At 40.2% G+C, this 14,507-nt stretch overlaps 1 protein-coding gene across 1 annotated transcript; it reads left to right on the plus strand.

The window, feature by feature from the left end:
• The first annotated feature begins 1,227 nt into the window (after positions 1-1,227).
• On the plus strand, positions 1,228-5,606 carry LOC138897461 (uncharacterized). The gene is made up of 3 exons (XM_070183430.1): positions 1,228-1,663; positions 2,219-2,425; positions 5,470-5,606. The coding sequence occupies exons 1-3, from the start codon at positions 1,228-1,230 to the stop codon at positions 5,604-5,606; spliced, it is 780 nt and encodes a 259-aa protein (XP_070039531.1).
• The last annotated feature ends 8,901 nt before the right edge of the window (positions 5,607-14,507 follow it).

Below are 14,507 nucleotides of genomic sequence, written 5' to 3' on the forward strand. Positions count from 1 at the left end.
TTTATGGAGTTTTGAAGGATAAAGGGAAGGAAAAATGGCACATGTGGTAGGGTAGTGGGCTGGTCTCTCGTCGTTGCAGTTTCAGGCTACTTGATAACTTGTTGATTGGGTGTGTTATGGTATATTTGGGATTTTTGTGTATTAAAAGTCCCGAATTGTAGGTAGGTTATTTTCAAGTTGCTGATTGTATTGTGTTATCATCTCACCTATAGTAGGCTTGAGGGAGCAGTAAAATCAGGGGAAATGCTGCCCGTTTGTTTGTTACATATTAAGTTACTTTCGTTATATAAATGAGAGAGTCATTTGTAACTTGACAATAACTTCATTGTCATTGTTGTAGATTAAAGTGCAGTGAGCTGAGTTTAGCATGGTTATTTGATAGATTTATATAAGGTATGTTAAGGATATTTCTTCTTTCCTTTTGGCATGATCCATATGATACAACGAAATGCGCAAACACGTAACTTTCACAAATGGCTCTATTCTTAGAAGTACTAGGGTTGCCTTTGTTCTTGATTCCCCATACGTTCTACTATTATATCGTCTGTTCATGGGTATCAGAAAATACGTAAGTTGATAAAGTTTATTTCGTGATATTAACCGAAGGCATATTGATCTTATGAAATCCTGAGAGATCTTATTAACTTACTTCTTATGCATTGCATTCATTTATACATGTACATTGATCCATGACCAGATGGCGTTATATGTATATAGGGTATGGGGAAAGGTTATGGCGTTATATACGCACCACCAATTGATCAGCTAGTATACGTTGATGATTTCGCCCATAGAGGCCGAGTTGATATGATGGGATGCCCCTAGAGGCTTGAGGATATTATGTACGCATATACATTCCCAGAAGGGACCGATGGTTATGTTATCTATTGTGATGCTTCAGGCGTTGGATTGGGTTGTGTGCTGATGCAGCATGGTAAGGTTGTAGCTTATGCTTCTAGACAACTAAGAAAGCACGAGAAGAATTACCCGACCCATGATTTAGAGTTAGCCGCAGTAATTCATGCACTAAAGATGTGGAGGCACTACTTGTATGGCATTCATGTTGATATCTATACGGATCATAAGAGCCTCCGGTATATCTTCAAGAAAAAGGAATTGAATTTACGTCAAAGGAGATGGTTAGAGCTACTTAAAGACTATGACGTTGATATTTTATAGCATCCGGGGAAGGCGAACATAGTAGCTGACGCCCTCAGCCGTAGATCTATGGGTAGCCTGTCATATTTACAGCCAGAAAAAAGGGGAACAACCCATGAGGTTCATCAGCTAGCTAGTCTTGGAGTTCGGTTACTGGACTCAGGTGATATTGGAATTACTATTCAGGATATAGCAACATCCTCTTTAGTAACCGAAGTAAAGGAACGCCAGTACGAGGATCCTGTGTTAGTTCATTATAGGGATACCACCCCTCATAAGGAGAAGAAACCATTTGAAATTTCAAAAGATGGGGTCCTCAGATATGAAGGAAGATTATGTGTCCCTTATGTCGCAGGGCTGCGTCGACAGGTTTTGGGAGAAACTCGCTATTCTCGTTATTCTATCCATCCAGGAGCAACAAAGATGTATCATGATATTAGGGAAGTATATTGGTGGGACGGAATGAAAAAGGATATAGTGGAGTTTGTTGCTCAGTGGCCTAACTGTCAGTAGGTCAAGATTGAGTATCAAAAACCCGGTGGATTATTGCAGGCTATAGAGATTTCAACTTGGAAGTGGGAAGTTATCAATATGGATTTCATCGTAGGCTTACCTCGTACACAGCATAAGTTCAATTCGATATGGGTGATTGTTGATAGGCTTACAAAGTCAGCCCATTTTCTTCCCGTTAGGACTACATATTTCGCAGTGGATTATGCAAGGCTTTATATTAAGGAGATAGTACGACTGCATGATATCCCTATATCTATTATCTCGGATATGGGAGCTTAATTTACAGCTAACTTCTGGAGGTCCTTCGAAAAAGGATTGGGGACTTAGATAAGTCTTAGTATAGTACTTCATCCCCAGACAGACGGACAGGCTGAGCGTACTATACAGATACTTGAGGATATGTTACGAGCTTGTGTGATAGACTTCAAAGGTAGCTGAGATGATCATCTGCCGCTTATTGAGTTCGCATATAATAATAGCTACCATTCCAGTATTCAGATGACTCCATATGAAGCTCTTTATGAACGTAAGTGTAGGTAGCCTATAGGGTGGTTCGATGTTGGGGAAACTACGTTAGTAGGACTAGAATTGGTACAACAGGCAATCGAGAAAATTAAGCTTATACAGAAAAGGCTATTAGCAGTTCAAATTCGTCAGAAGTCTTATGCGGATAATCGACGGCGAGACTTGGAGTTTCAGGTTGACGACTGGGTATTCCTAAAGGTATCACCGATGAAAGGTGTTATGAGGTTCGGTAAGAAAGTAAAACTTAGCCCTCGGTACATTGGACTATATAGGATCATACACAAGGTAGGCCAGGTAGCATATGAGTTAGACTTGCCTTCGGACTTGGAGTCTGTACATCCGTAGATGTATCGGGGATCCTTCCAGAATCGTGTCAGTTGGCGACGTTCAATTCACAGAGCAGGTATCATATGAAGAAAATCCCATTGTTATATTAGACAGACAGGTTCGGAGATTGAGAACTAAAGACGTAGCTTTGGTAAAAGTACTCTGGAGAAACAACAATGTGGAAGAAATGACTTCGGAGGCCGAGGAAGGCATGAAGTCTAGATATCCCTACTTATTTCCTCCTCTAGAGAAGGGTCCGACTGAGACATCACAACCTTAAGGTACGTGTATGGATTCTTGTATTACTTATTGCCATTGGTCGTGTGAGGCCATTGTCATTATTGATGATTGTGGTCCTATGTGGCGTTGAATTATGAAGATCTACAGGAAGAGTTGGTAATAGTATTGTTACAAAGACGACTCTGCCAAAGTTATATAGATCTCGGGGAGTTAAACATTTGATGACGAATGTTTCTAGGGGGGAAGGATGTTACATCTCGCATTTCGTACGTAAAAGTTTCGTCTTCAGTTAATCGACGTAGACGCGGAGATGAGATTATTTTGAGGTTAACGTATTTATGATATTTATAACAAATGATAAGTAAGTGCCATGAAGGGTAAAGGGTACACGAATTAAAAAAAATGAGTTTCGTTGAAGGTTGTCGATTTGGGATAAAATACGGTCCGAGCTATAATACCCGATATTTATTGTCTAGTACCATACAAGGTACCATATGACCATGATAATACGATATATAAAGTGTATTAAAATAAGTAGAATTTTAAGTAATTTGAGATAATTCTTAATTATGCGGGTAATTGGTTAATTACCGGGTAACGTGGCAGCAAGCCACTTTCCAAATAAATGACTCTTAGTCACTTTGGATTATGTGGCAACCTAGTATGTTAGTTACAAGACATCTCATGCCTAATATTTTCATTTTCCAACAACACTTTAATTCTAAGACTTTTAACAACAACTTTCAATAACTTCAGTAACTCACTTCTCTTAACGTTTCTGTTAAGCATAGTCAAAATCTCTTCAAACTTCGCCAAGACTTTCCTAACTTTTTTCATAGTTAAGAATACAAGATATTTCATTTCTAACCTTTTCATTTCTAACAATCAGACGTGATTTCTTCATTCCTAACACTACAACGTGATTTCTTCAACCAACGAGATTTCTTAGCAAAGTAGCAACATGAGATTTTGTGATTCTAAGGGAGTACGGTGCAACCTTTTCAAGAATATGCAACTTTTCCTTACTCCAAGTATGTTAAGGCTATCCCTTCTTTCCTTTTGGCGTGATCCAAATAATACAAATGAAACGAGCAAAATATGCAACTTTCATAAATGACTCTATTCATAGAAATACTAGGGGTGTCTATATTCTTGATTCCCGGTGTGAATTATTATTATATCATCAGTTCATGGGTCTCAGAAAAATATGTATTTGATAAAGTATCCGAAAGGCATATTGATTTTTATGACATTCCGAGAAATCTTATTAACGTAATTCTTATGCATTTCATGCATTTATACATGTACATTGACCCATGACCAGATGTCGTTTATTATGCGTATATTATATGTATATGGGATATAGGAAAAGGTTATGGCGTTATATACGTACCACCACCTGATCAGTTGGTATATGTTGATGATGTTGCCCACAGTGGCCGAGACGATATGATGGGATGCCCTCAGATGCTTGATGATGATATATATACACCTATACCTATGCATGACACGACATTTATATGCGCGTGCATGATACTATAAATGTTCAAAATTTACAAAGTTATCTAAACTTACAAGTGGATTTCTTTATTCCATGTTTAATCTACATCTTTTATGTACTGATTTTCATGTCTTACATACTCATTACATTATTCGTACTGACGCTTTATTTCCCGGGGCCTGCGTTTCATGCCCGCAGGTGCAGGTAGGCAAGCTGACGGTCCCCCTTCTTAGGATCCTTGATCAGCGAGAGTTGGCGTGCTCCACTTGATCCGTAGCTGCTTTTGATTTTGGTACGATATGCTTGTATACATATATGGGTATGATGTGGCTCAATCCCGTCTTTGTACAATTGTATTTCTATTAGAGGTCTGTAGACAGTTATGTATAATCGGACAGTATGCGGCCTTGTCAGCTTCCAGTTTTGGGTATATAGTTCTCTATAGCAGCTTTGCCGGCTCATCCCACTGTATTCCGTATGTATATGTACATATATTTTTTGGATAGGTTTCCCTCACGTATGTTATTCATGTTTATATATTAAACGCATGCTTAAGGATGTTCGACATGTAGGATTCGGGCACCCGTCACAGCCCATCAGTTTGGGTCGTGACACTAAGTCTCCCCTTAGATACCAAATACCTCCACCCACATATCAACCATCACCTCCAAAATACCAATACCCTGCCACCACCTACCATGCCTATAACACCCAACCTGCATATTACCATTCACCTCCACCCGCCCGCCAAAACTACCCAAAGCCATGACAAAACTTTGACCGCAGAGCTCCTAGATAATACACCACAATCGCTGAACCCATAGCCCAACTGTATGAAAGACTAAAGGCCGCTGGTTACGTCACCCATGTTCCTGCTATTGCTGTTGAGATCCCTTTCCAGTGGATTAACCCCAACAAAACATGTGCCTATCACTCAGGCATGAAGGGTCATAGCATTGAAGAATGCCGCATGTTGAAGCACAAGGGAGTGGATGTGATAGAAACTGATGGGAAATGGGATCAGGAGGGATCCATTCAACTTATTTGAGAGGTGGATACTCCCAAAACATCTCGTGTCACCCTCCAGCCGATTGTGGTACAAACCCAGGCACCGTTTGAGGTCGAGGTAGCTACAACCTTCACCGTGATGGTAGCTCCCACGCAGTCTTATAAGTTCGATGACATCCCATGGGATTATGTTGCAGAGGAAATAAGAAAAGTAAAAGCCAAAATGGAAGAGACAGGTGTTGCGCAAGGAATGACTAGAACTGATAGAGTTTACACACCTGAGAATCTTGGAGGAACATGCAAAGAAACTGTATCTAAACCAACTGTCACTTAGATGGGCACTGTCGATATTTGGAGTAAGGTACAGGCGAGGGAATACTCTGTTGTTGATCACCTGAACAAGACTCCCGCCCAGATATCCATTTTGTCACTATTGCAAAATTTAGACGCGTACAAGAATGCGTTGATAAAAGTATTAAGCGAAGCTAATGTGCCCACCGGTATCACTAGCGGGGAGATGGCTAACATGGTCGGACAGGAACTAGAGAGTCACAAAATTATTTTCCACGAAGATGAGTTACCACCAGAAGGGTTGAGTCACAACAAAGCGTTACACATTACTGTGCAATTTGAACACAAGTTCATTGCAAGGGTGCTGATAGACAAAGGTTCGAGCCTGGATATTTGCCCGCTGACCACTCTGAAAAGATTAGGTAAAGGCCTGCATGAGAGACAAATAGGAGCATTGAGCGGGTAAACGCAATTGAGAAGGATCGATGATGGCGCAATAGAATAGAAAGCATATTTATGTGGTTAGGATATGAACCATGCAAGGGTCTTGGCCGAAAGCTTCAGGGGATCATAGAACCCATACAACCACAGTATCATGGCACGACCTTTGGGCTCGGGTATGAATCTACCGTGCAATAGTACTAGGATTGGACACCGCTATGGCGCACCGATTACTATCCATTTGAACAACCCATACCAATGTTGCACCAGACATTCCGCCAGACTGACATGATTTGGGGATCCGAGGATGACAAGATTTTGGCCGGCATTAGGAAGTTGTTTCAAGAGAAGGAAGATATGGACTGCAGTGTAATTTTAGAGGAGGAGGAGGAGGAAGACTTTACTATTTAGACAGTGGGAGAAGGAGTTATTCTCAAGAACTGGACCGCTGCACCGTCCCGGGCTCGTCGAGTACCTGGGTAGCCTTGACAGAATTAGCATGATTTATTTTTAAATTGTTTTTGAGCATTTAAGACATTTTCAGTATTTTATTTTGAAATAATTAATCGAGTCGTACTTGTTGACAATTTTATGTTTTATTAATGCATTATTGCTTTTCGTTTATTTATTAATATCTTTCTACATTCTTTTCAGCGTAATTATTACATATACTAATGAACCTACAGCTGTGACATGTAATGAGACAATCCAACATAAGCAAAGTGATTCGGAAGATTTGGGTGATGACATAATACCTGAGAAAATTGTCAAAGAAGTAGAGAATTTTGAAAACAAACCAAAGTCCAACTTGGAGGAAACTGAGGCAGTTAACTTAGGAGATTCTGAAACAGACAAAGAAACTCGCATAAGCATTCATCTATCACCGTCAGAGAAGGAAGAGTATATCAGGTTTCTAAACGAATATGAGGATATATTCGCATGGTCCTACGATGACATGACTGGTTTAAGCACATCCATAGTAGCTCGCAAACTACCTACCAACCCCATGTATCCGCCGGTAAAGTATAAGCTCAGAAAATTTAAGCCAGATATGAGTCTGAAGATAAAGAAGGAGGTTACCAAGCAAATTAAAGCCCAGGTCCTTCGAGTGGTCGAATACCCGACCTGGTTAGCCAGCATTGTGCCGGATCTGAAGAAAAATGGGAAAGTCAAAGTGTGTGTTGACTATCGAGATATGAATAGAACATGTCCTAAGGATGATTTCTCGTTGCCCAACATACACGTACTAATCAACAATTACGCCATGCATGAACTCCAATACTTTGTGTATTGCTTCGCAAGATACCACCATATTTGGAAGGACGAAGAGGACACCGAAAAGACAGCCTTTGTCACGCCGTGGGGGATATATTGTTACAAAATGATGTCATTTGGTTTAAAGAATGCTGAGGCCACCTACATGAGGGCGACGACGACTCTTTTACACGATATGATACACAAAGAGATAGAGGTGTACGTGGATGATGTTATCATCAAATCTAAGAGATGTTCATATCACATAGCAGACATAAGAAAGTTCTTCCACCGACTTCGAAAATACAATTTGAAGTTGAATCCTGCAAAATACGCCTTCGGAGTCCCAGTTGGGAAGTTGCTGGGTTTCATCGTCAGCCGCCGTGGTGTTGAGCTAGACCCGTCAAAAATTAAAGGTATTTAGGAACTGCCATTGCCAAAGAACAAGAAGGATGTGATGAATTTTCTAGGACGTTTCAATTATATCAGCTGTTTATAGCACAATCGCCGGTGATATGTGAGCCGATCTTCAAGATGCTGATGAAAGATGTGGCAGCAAGTTGGACCGAAGAATATTAGAAAGCTTTCGACAAAATCAAGGAGTAATTTTCTAAACCGCCCGTGTTGGTCCCACCTGAGCTAGAATGACCTCTGATACTGTATCTGTCCATGCTGGATGGAGCATTCGGTTGCATTCTTGGGCAACATGATAAAACCGGGAGGAAGGAGCGCAGTACTCCCGAGGCCCAGTACTCTTTGCTAGAGCGCACCTGTTGTGCTTTGACATGGATAGCCCTGAAATTAAGATATTATCTCTGTGCGTACACTACATATCTCATATCAAGGATTGATCCACTAAAATACATTTTTCAGAAACCCATGCCTGCAGGTAAGTTAGCAAAGTGGCAGATATTGCTAAGTGAGTTCGACATCATCTATGTAACTTAGAAGGCGGTCAAGGGGCAAGCATTGGCCAATCATTTGGCAGAGAACCCCGCATACGGAGAATACAAACCATTGAAGACGTATTTTTCCGACGAAGAAGTATTGTTTGCATGTGAGGATATTGCCGAAAAATATGATGGTTGGAGGATGTTTTTCGATAGAGCAGCAAACTTAAAGGGAGTGGGCATCAGGGCTGTTTTAGTATCTGAAACCGGTCAACATCATCTGATATCCGCAAAGCTCAGGTTCCCGTGCCCCAACAATATAGCGGGATATGAGGCCTGCATCCTAGGACTCAGGTTGGCCATCAACTTTAATGTTCAAGAGTTGCTGGTAATCGGGGATTGTGATCTATTAGTACAACAGGTACTAGGAGAATGGGCTACCAAGAACACTAAAATATTGCCATACTTGCATTGCATACACGAGTCGATCATGAGGTTCACAAAGATAGAATTCAAACATGGTTCAAGGGTTCATAATGAGTTCGCAGATGCATTGGCCACATTGTATTCCATGATACAACATCCAGACAAGAATTTCATCGATTCTATCCTGATAGAGATTTATAAGCAGCCAGCTTATTGTGCTCATGTTGAAGAAGAGTTTGACAGAAATCCGTGGTTCCATGATATCAAGGAATACTTGGAGAAAGGGGAATACCCAGAGAATGCTACATACACTCAGAAATGCAAGCTTCGAAGATTGGCCAACCACTTCTTTCAGAGCGGAGGGATTCTATATAGAAGGACTCCTGATTTGGGATTGTTACGATGTGTCAATGCCAAAGAGGCATCTAGATTGCTCGAAGAAATACGCGCCGGAACCTACGGACCTCAAATGCCTGGGTTTGTTCTGGCCAAAAAGATAATAAAGGTAGGGTATTTCTGGATGATAACGGAGACAAACTACATCAAATATGTTCAAAAGTGCCACTAATGCCATATACATACTGACATGATACAGGGGCCGCCCAACGAACTCAATGCAACGAGTTTACCCTAGCCTTTCTCTGCTTGGGGCATGTATTTCATCGGACCATATGAACCCGCTGCTTCAAACGGACATAGGTTCATTTTGGTGGCTATAGGTTACTTCACAAAATGGGTTGAAGCTGCTTCTTATAAGGCTGTGACTAAGAAGGTCATAGCGGATTTTGTCCGGGATCGAATTGTTTGTCGATTTGGAGTACCTTAGTCAATCATTACTGACAATGCCGCCAATCTCAATAGTGATCTGATGAAAGCTATATGTGAAACATTCAAGATCAAGCATCAAAATTCTATGGTACACAGGCCGCAAATGAATAGAGCCGTAGAAGCCGCCAACAAGAAGATAAAAAATGATATTGAGGAAGATAGTGGACAACTAAAAGAAATGGCATGAGAAGCTACCATTTACTTTGCTCGGGTACCACACCATAATTCGTACATCATCTGGGGCATCCCCATATCTACTGGTCTATGGTATTGAAGCTGCTATTTCTGCCGAAGTGGAGATTCCTTCCTTAAGACTCATACAAGAGGCCGAGCTCAGCGACGCAGAATGGATACGGAGTCAGTATGGACAACTCGCTCTCATTGATTGTAAGAGGATGAACGCAATGTGTCACGATCAACTCTACCAGAATAGAATGGCAAGGGCTTTCAAAGAAAAGGTTAGATCGAGGCAATTCACACCGGGGCAGTTAGTGTTGAAGCGGATCTTCCTGCATCAGGACGAAGTAAAAGGAAAATTTTCACCTAACTGGCAAGGCCCTTAGATGGTTCACCGAATACTAACAGGATGAGCACTTATACTTGCAGAGATGGATGGAGAAATATGGCCAAGACCTATCAATTCAGATGGAGTCAAGAGATATTATATTTATGATTATGTTTGCACTTTCTATTTGATGTAACCTGAACTACGCTTGACCTGATTCCTATTTAAGAGGGGATACGTAGGCAGCCCTGTGGGTTCGGTCACATCATAATAAAATCTTCATTCACCCCTATGGTCAGAAACTGGGGCAAGATTTCAAGTTTGTCAAAATCGCATTAATGTCAAGGACTACCAAGAAGTGTATCGCCAGAAGTATGCATTTAAACTTGGGTAGAATTTTGAGGAGGATCCTCAAAATTCAGAGTTGAGGAGGTTGCAATGTTTCAAAAGAGTGTCACAGTCGCCGATTCGACAAAATTATTTGCTTTTATGCATTAACAAATATTTTGAAGAACTGCATTTTTATATAAATGATTTGTCACAAATGCATATTTTCAAAAATTTCATTTTGTAATAGCCAGATGTTACCCAAGGTGACTCAAACAAGGCAGCAAGACAAGGAGCAAAGGAGAAATGAATAATCAAAGGCACGAACCAGCCTTTCCCCCCAAAAACTCATGATTTTTGTTTGGATGCAGGCATAACAAACATGAGAAGCATACAAGAATGCTATCTTTACTGACAGAAGTCACCAAACGCAAATGCGCCAAGCTAAGAATAACTTTATTTCTCATATTTAATCTTCATATTTCTCTACATAGGGATAAGCACTGCCTCATTCTTTGCATGAGGCTAAGCACTGCCTCAATCATTGCATAAGGCTAAGCATTGCCTTTCCTTGCATGAGACTAAGCACTGTCTCCATTCTTTGCATGAGGCTAAGCACTTCCTCCATTATTGCATAAGGCTAAGATCTTCCTTTCCTTGCATGAGACTAAGCATTGTCTCCATTCTTTGCAAGAGGCTAATCACTTCCTCCATTATTGAATAAGGCTAAGCACTGACTTCATTTACATGAGACTATGCATTGTCTCCATTCTTTGCATGAGGCTAAGCATGTCATCTTTACTTTGGATGCAGGCATAACAAACATGAGAAGCATGCAAGAATGTTATCTTTACTGACAGAAGTCACCAAGCGCAAACGCGCCAAGCTAAGAATTGCTTTATTTCTCATATTTAATCTTTGTCATTCTCTACATAGGGCTAAGCACTGCCCTCGTTCTTTGCATGAGGCTAAGCACTGTCTCCATTATTGCATAAGGCTAAGCACTGCCTCCATTATTGCATAAGGCTAAGCACTGCCTTCCTTTGCATGAGACTAAGCATTGTCTCTATTCTTTGCATAAGGTTAAGCACCGCCTCCATTATTGCGTAAGGCTAAGAACTTCCTTTCCCTGCATGAGACTGAGCATTGTCTCCATTCTTTGCATGAGGCTAAGCATTTCCTCCATTATTGCATAAGGCTAATCATTGCCTTCCTTTGCATGAGACTAAGCATTGTCTTCATTCTTTGCATGAGGCTAAGCATTTCCTCCATTATTGCATAAGGCTATGCATTGCCTTCCTTTGCATGAGACTAAGCATTGTCTCCATTGTTGGCATGAGGCTAAGCACTTCCTCCATTATTGCATAAGGCTAAGCATTGCCTTCATTTGCATGAGACTAAACACTGTCTCCATTCTTTGCATGAGGCTAAGCACCACCTCCATTATTGCATAAGGCTAATCACTGCCTTTTCTTGCATGAGACTAAGCATTGTCTCCATTCTTTGCACGAGGCTAGGCATTGCCTCCATTATTGCATAAGGCTAAGTACCGCCTTTCCTTGCATGAGACTAAGCATAGTCTTCATTCTTTGATTGAGGCTAATTATCGCCTCCATTATTTCATAAGACTAAGCATTGTTTCCATGCTATGCATGAGGCTAAGCATTGCCTCCATTATTGCATAAGGCTAAGCACTGCGTTTCCTTGCATGAGACTAAGCACTTTCTCTATTACATTTCATGAGGCTAAGCATTGCCTCCATTACTGCATAAGGCAAAATGCTGCCTTTCTTCGCATGAGACTAAGCACTGTCTCCATTACACTATTCGAGGCTAAGATCTGCCTCCATTATCGCATAAGGCTAAACGCTGCCTTTCTCTGCATAGGGCTAAGCATTGCCCTCATCACATACAAGGCTAAGCGCTCCCTTATTTCATTTTCGCATATCATTCAGCATCCCATGTTCCCTCTATCAAACGATCGATATCACCACATCTTTGCTTTTTATGGGCTAAACTCGCCACATTGTCTGAAGGCATCATAGTCTGAAGGCATCATCCTCATAGCCCGAAGACATCATGCCATTGCTTGAGGATCTCTCAAAATTGCTCATCATTATTCAAAGGCATCATAGTCCAGAGGCACCATCTTCATGGCCCAAGGACCTCATTTCATCGCCCACGAGTCCCTCATCATACACTTCATGGCCCAAGACGTCATGGTCTAAGGACATCATCCTCATCGTTCAAAGACAACTCTCATGGTCCAAAGGAAATTTGTATCATGTTTAAATTTTCACAATAACCCCATGTATATTCGCGTGCATCGTGTCTTAAGTTTTGCCAGTAACTCGGGAGGTAACCGTCATACAAACAGGAGCAATTCTCACTCCGGTTTCCATTCACAACGTTCACATCCTTCTATCATCTCAAACGTAGCTGGCAATCAGCAATTGTTCACTCTTTGTCCCATAACCGCTCAAACACTTACCTCAAGTGTCTGTAACGTTCAAATTTGCATTCATAACTCTTCTCGAAATTATCCGTTACTCATGACACCATCCTATACAAAATAGCTTTTCTTGAAACACATAACCATTTTTCATAATAACTCCATCGGTTTCATTCGCCGTTGGATCCAGAACTACACACGGCCTGATTACCTTAACACAAGGGATATGTAGGCAACTCAAGAACCAGGGTTCGGCCCCTATTTTTTTCAAAAACACATCATCCTCACTCATTTCGGACAAAATTGGTCATCAATTTCTTTACCAGACAACTCTTTCATTATTTCCGAGTAAAGAGGGGCAGCTGTTGATACCTAATTTTGCCCTCATATTTTTATAAATAACATATATACTTTCAAAATATCATTTTTGCATCATCACCAATTTACAAGAGTCATATAAGTATTTTCTATAATTTGCCCATAATTTTTAAGATTTTAAAATTGATTTTCTTGCATTTAAATTATTCAAATGCTTATTAATTACCCTTTTTAAATTACTTTGTGATGACTTTATCATCCAAATTTATTATTTGCATTCACATATATATTTTATAACGTTTTTACTTCATTTTATATAAATACATTTGTATTTTCGAGCTATTTATATAATTTTGCAATAATAGCCTATATTCTATACATAACTATATTATTTACATTGTTTACACTAAAATAGCACTTTTATATTTTTATAATGCTAAGTTAATATTTACAATCATTTTACTGCATAAGTAATATTTTTATTATTTATTAATTATTTTTATAAATTACTTTAAACAAATTTCGCATATTTAATTTTATAGCCCAAATACATGGCTAATTTCGGACCAAAATTACCGCGCCAAATACTCAGCCCACTTCTCTGATCCCTCAGCAGCCCAACCAAGTGACTCATTACCTTTGACCCGCCCAGTTTCCTATTTAATCTTTGTCGTTGATCTCAAATGATCAACGACCCATAATAAACCAGCTCTATCTCCTTATAACCCCTCACCCTAACCCTAGAGACCACTTCTCTCAACCAGCCGCCACCAAATCCTTTCATCTCTCTTCTTTTCTGAGAAACCCTAGCTGTCGTTGCTTGGTTTTTCTCCGATTCCAACCCAGAGATAAAATCTACCTATGATATACTTACCTTATTAATCTTCTATCATTATTTGTCGTCCGTTTATGGTGTTACTTAGGTAGTTGCCTAATTGCAAGTATCACTTCCGATATTGGACTGGAATGATTCGAATCTTTGATTTAGGCATTATTTCATCTATATTCGCTCAACAAAGTGCGATTTGCACTCTTGGTTTGATTTTCAGACGATTGAACCCTAATTAGGGTTTAAGACTCTCCATCGCCTTTACTGATTTTGATTTGCATGTGATATTTTCTTTCCTTATTTGTGCTTAATTGATTGCTTTCCATGTTTGTTCTTTCAGTTTCTACTACTATATAAATACATCCCCAATTCCCCTAAAACAGACCTTAAAGAGTGTTATTCTCTCATTCTCACTCGTTCTATATTATTTTGAAACATGAGCTCTTGGCCAACTGAAAGCGAAGGCCACTACAATCGCTTCTATCTACCTCCCTAGTGTGAGCACTGCTTGGAGCTTGTTCGAAGCTCCCGTGAACTCTGACGCACTATGGTTTGGAGTTCTTGGTGCTGTTCTTACTTTGCTATTGGAACTTAGTGATTCTCCTCTGTTTGTTATTAAATCTTCAAATTGGTAAGTGTTCAGCCCCTCACAATTATGTTTTCTCCCTTCTTGTG

Source organism: Nicotiana tomentosiformis, chromosome 8, assembly GCF_000390325.3.
Source record: "Nicotiana tomentosiformis chromosome 8, ASM39032v3, whole genome shotgun sequence".
Taxonomy (NCBI): domain Eukaryota; kingdom Viridiplantae; phylum Streptophyta; class Magnoliopsida; order Solanales; family Solanaceae; genus Nicotiana; species Nicotiana tomentosiformis.

What these genes read in the sequence shown, in the direction of transcription:
- LOC138897461 (XM_070183430.1), top strand. Translation starts at nt 1,228, where the DNA reads ATGGGTAGCCTGTCATATTTACAGCCAGAAAAAAGGGGAACAACCCAT. An exon ending in TGTTGCTCAGTGGCCTAACT is followed by an intron (nt 1,664 to 2,218) that starts GTCAGTAGGTCA and finishes GGTAGCCTATAG; the next exon opens with GGTGGTTCGATGTTGGGGAA. An exon ending in GAAAGGTGTTATGAGGTTCG is followed by an intron (nt 2,426 to 5,469) that starts GTAAGAAAGTAA and finishes ATTATGTTGCAG; the next exon opens with AGGAAATAAGAAAAGTAAAA.